Source organism: Nanorana parkeri, unplaced genomic scaffold (assembly GCF_000935625.1).
Source record: "Nanorana parkeri isolate BGI_ZX_2015 unplaced genomic scaffold, ASM93562v1 scaffold72, whole genome shotgun sequence".
In the NCBI taxonomy this organism is placed as follows: Eukaryota; Metazoa; Chordata; class Amphibia; order Anura; family Dicroglossidae; genus Nanorana; species Nanorana parkeri.
The window spans coordinates 2,478,407-2,483,231 of record NW_017306340.1 but is presented as its reverse complement, the minus strand read 5'-3'; the positions used below and the strand labels follow the sequence as shown (position 1 = coordinate 2,483,231).

The window sequence follows — 4,825 nt, the reverse complement described above, 5'->3', positions numbered from 1 at the left end:
CACCCCCCTTGTTAGCCCCTGTGTGATAGCAATAAAGTTAAGTTTAAAAAAAAATACAAATTATCATTGTTATCATATCATCTTGCATGCGAATGGGCATTGTGTGTGCTGCCCCCATTCCACTGTGTGACATATTGTGGTAGCCGGGCAGCAGCAGTCTCTACCATGTACAATGTGCATTAAAGGGTAAGTTCACGTTCTCAAGTAATTTAGGAAAGTAGAATTGCCCACTCAAATTTGCCCCCCTGCTATATTTACCCTCCTGCAAACGGTCCTTCCCCTCCGCAGGTACAGGTCTACTGTCTGTATCCAATAGGGCTGTCCAGCGTAGCCATGTGCTATGGATTTTGAATTTCGCCCACAAATTGCACTCATTTATTGGTCAGCACTGACCAATGAGAACTGCTTCTTAGGACGGTTAAATATGATTTTGGTTAAAATTATTTTGTGTATGACGACAAGCCGATCATCATGAGTCCTTAGTCCTTTTTTTACACCCAAGACTTCACCATTTTTGTTAGACATCCTGCACACAAACGAAATGACATACCTCTGAACTTCCTTTAGACTTTCTTCCCATTGTGCATATTTTATCCAGTTGCTGATAACAGTTCTGTTTTTTCTGATATTATCTTCAAAGGCCTGTAAACAAAAACAATCAAAACCTGCTATTTTAATGTTCGAAAGAAAAAAGTATGACATTAATTATATATTAGAATTGTCTCCAAACCAATTCTATATGGACAGGCCTCCACAGACTTGGTCTTGGTGCTGGATTCTGAGGAGCCCTGTAAATCACATAGAAGTCTTTGCAGCTCACCCGAGCAGGCACAATACTAGATATACTAGATATAGCTGGCTCAGAGACAACACAAACATGGACAGGAGACTCGGCTGTGCACACTTGCCTCCTAAAAGGTCGGCATTTTTATTCAGAGGTGCCTGTTGGCCTTTAGAACTTCTGTGTGAAATTTTAGCGATACTTTAATAAGTGACTATATTAAAAATTGTAAAATGCTATGAATGTTCCCTCTAGACAAATATGACATTTTCATCATGCTAATAGGCTCAGATTTGCCATCCAGAATTTTCATAAGGAATAAAAGATTCTAAACTAGAAATGGTTACTGTCTCCCTGCAAGAAGGGCACAAGCAATGTACTTTGTAACATTGGAACAAGCACACCAAATAAAAAATGCAGATTCGGGAAGCTGGCCTGCTTTCTTACCAATTGCCAGTCTTTCTCCCCAATGGTATGAGGCCCTTCCTGACCTGAGATTCAGTTTTATTTTATTATTATCCTCATGTGACCTGTCTAAATACTTGTTATCTATTTTCGTTACCTTGTTCTGCATTTAATAAAGAATTTATATAAAAAACAAAAAAAAACCAGAATGAACCTTTGTTGGATGCTTGCTTACCCTCCAATAGTTGTGGTCAGTCTATATTGCTTTTTCTCTGCAGGTTTGGTTCTTGTAAAGTAAAACATTTTGATATAACGTCTGCTCCTAGAGTGACCGGCAATGCTAGAGCAGCATTGTCCTCCTAGGATGTACACTCTGCTGGGGCTATATATTTATATCACATATAGGTGCCTAACGCCTCACTTAGGACAAATAAAATATTAAAAAAATGAGAAAAAAAAAATTAAAAGAAAACACTTTTTCACCAGTTTTGAGTATTATTTTTTAGAAAAATAGCACAGCTAAAAAATGCATTAAAATAAATTCACTTATTTGTACTTTATTTGGAAACATCTCACATCCCTGGGGTTTCTGTACTTTTCAGCCTAAAACTAAAAGCTAACATTTAATTTTTTTTTCTCTAAAAACTAATAATGGTCACCTGGCATACAATGTCACTGTCACTAAGTGTCACACTTAGTGACAGTGACGTACTTTGAACATCGCCATCATGAGGGGATTACATTTAAAAAAAATTAACTTCTTAGGCTCAAAAACAAATCTGCAGCTCAGATTTCATTGTAAAGGGTTAACGTTTATAATTATAGTATAAAAATCTATTTTCCCCTCATTAATCTACACTCTGTACCCCATAATAACAAAGTCTGTGAATTTATTAAAATTAAAAAACTCAATGTACTTATTTAGCAACATTTTTCTTTGTTAAAACATTGCATCAGACATCTGATCGTTCCCAGGATACACAGTCACAGTCTTTAGTGAGATCTGATTCTGAAATGCTGCAGGATCACCATTTCAGGATCAGTCACTGAGGTTATTATTGGCTGTTCCTAAGTTTAAAGCAGCCTAATCATTTATTTATTTTTGGTTATCAAGCAGTCATAGTGAGATCCAGTCACAATGACTGCTTGATATCATTGAAATACATTTAAAAAAAGTGTAATCTGTAAAAAAAAATATAAATAAATTTAAAACAATAAAATATATTAAAAGAATTTAAACAACTGTAGTACCAGGCTGCAACATAACAAAATGGAAAAAAGTGAAGGGGGTCTGAATACTTTCTGAATGCACTGTACATCTTGGCATTGCAGTGTGTTAAAGAAGAATCCCTAGGCAGAACATTTATTACCCTTGCACGTATTGGACATGATGACTCTAGGATTCCTAGACCACTGAAGATGAGGGTGAGAGACGCTATAGGGACCAGTCTAAGAGCCGGCTGGCTCTGAGGTTTAGGCGAGCATAAATAAGCAGTTCATTCCTTGCAGTATGAGGGTAGGCCCACTGCAGGGGTTAATACAAATTTCTGCCCAGAGTTCTTCTTTAACAATGCAGCCAAAATTGGACATGGCCCATTTCTTTTAATGGGTTGTGGTGTGCTGCAGTGCGGGTGTGTTGCCTTCCGCTGTATTAGTTCAATGGGATGCAAAGGCACTCGTCGTTGTGCTTTACTGCAACAATTAAAGGAGAACTATGAGGCAAGTGATTTTCACTCATCCTTATAGTTAGAGTCGACGTGTAACAGTGAAAATGTCACTCGTCGACTCTATAGATCGAAAAGTGAGCGAACACATACTGTCACTCGCTCACTTCCCGATCATCTCCCCACAAGGATCCCTCCCATCCTCCAGTGCTGACTGGAGGAACGGACGGGGTAGGGGGCAGGCACAGCTGGCTCTGCCTGTAGATAGGCAGAGCCAGCTGTCACTCAGCTAGATGGGTGGACAGTATTGTCGGGATCCGTCCTGGCTGCGGCGCTCTCAGTATATAGCAGGCAATAGCTTGCTATATACTGAGCTTTGGGTCACGGAAGGACGTTAGTATATGTCCTCCCGGGACACTAAAGAGAAAAATGGGTTAAAAAGGTTACCCCATAATTCTCTTTTAAATGGGTCCTAAATGTTTGTATTTAGGCCAGTGAACAGTATGGAGTTTTCAGCTGGAGTCAGTAATCAGCGAGATGCTGAGATATGAGAAAGATCACATATTACACAGCTCATTTACCTTTCGTTTCCTTAATTTGTAGTCATTAAGTTCTTCTTCATCTGTGATCTTCTGTTTAGGGGGAGGAGGCAGTAACTCAAGTTCTCTTTCTTTGGCTTCTCTCAGCAATTGCTCGGCTGTTATCTGCACCTCTGCGGGGGCTTTATTCTTCACCTACACAAAGAAAGAAGACATGTCAGAAGAAGATTCATATATATGTACTGAGGCACAGTTGTAAGTTTACTAGTCTAGCCAATAAAACCTGTTGGTGCAAATGCTTCAAATCGAGAGACATTTTAACCTCCGTGAGTCACAAGCAGACGCAGTTGGTGGCCAAAGCACCTGCACATGGTGGAAACTCTTGTTCTATCACTATTGTCCCCCAAATAAGCTGGCACTGGAGGGATCTGCAATATGCCCCTCCTGCTTCTCTTCACAGGCTGAACATAAACAGCCACACAACTGTCACACAACCTGTCTCACGTTTAGTGACCAGGCAGCCTAAATGTGTCAGCATGTCCCCAATGACTACGGCAGCCCTAACATGCAGAAACTGGAAGACTATAGTGTAATTCTAGCCCAAACATAGTTCCAGGCAGAGCAGAGGAAGGTTACAACCTGCGTCGTGATTTTTATTCTGGTCTGAGGCCTGGTAGGAGAGATTTATCCTCACCCCCAAGTCACGGTGACAATGTTGTCAATCTGACAGGAGGAAAATTCTATAGCGGGACACAGGCAGCAACATAAACTGATGGGACTCAAGCCTTTCCCTACTCTACTCAAAAAAAAATAAAAAATGTTTTTATTGCTGTGTATGACCCTCTTGGAGATTCCACTTACTTACTTTCTGTCCTGCTGACTTGTCACAGGGACAGGAACTGACGAGAAAGCTCCCCATTGTGGGCTACACAACGCAATAAAAAAAAATTGACAGAGGTTTTGAAGAGTATATCCACCTTTGAAACCACATTGGTATAGCACCTACTTTATATTTGTTATATGTTCCCATTCAAATTGCAGAACTTTTTAATGAATTGCTGCTTACATTATAAGTGCTTTTTACTTGGTTAAAAATCCTACCGAATCCCCCCCCCCATTGTAATGTTGAGGGGGCTGGGGGAAGTTATGTTTACTCTAATGAACCCGGTCTGTACTGTGCTGGCAGATCTCATTCTCAGTTGTAAACTAGATGTGAATACTGTGTGCCATAACAAATGTTAGACACTTAGAAGCATCGTATGTTAATGAAAGGAAGATCAGAGGGTCCCTGGCCTTTCTATGGGGACAGACTCCCTGGCGTATCTAGGATCCATCCCACCCCCTGCTTAAAACGGACCTTCAATCAGATCTCAGACGATGCATAAGCCTAACATTCCCTCCCTTTTACACATTTGCTAGCAGTGTGTGTGTGTGTG

At 40.2% G+C, this 4,825-nt stretch overlaps 1 protein-coding gene across 1 annotated transcript in view; it reads right to left on the bottom strand.

The window, feature by feature from the left end:
* CRNKL1 (crooked neck pre-mRNA splicing factor 1) overlaps positions 1 to 4,825 on the bottom strand; it is a 21,670-nt gene that overhangs the window by 13,427 nt on the left and 3,418 nt on the right. The window contains exons 2-3 of the mRNA XM_018576636.1: positions 3,432 to 3,584; positions 551 to 642 (exon numbers count right to left, since the gene is read on the bottom strand). Of these exons, the coding sequence (XP_018432138.1) occupies positions 551 to 642; positions 3,432 to 3,584 (245 nt within the window). The remainder of the gene's footprint in view (positions 1 to 550; positions 643 to 3,431; positions 3,585 to 4,825) is intronic.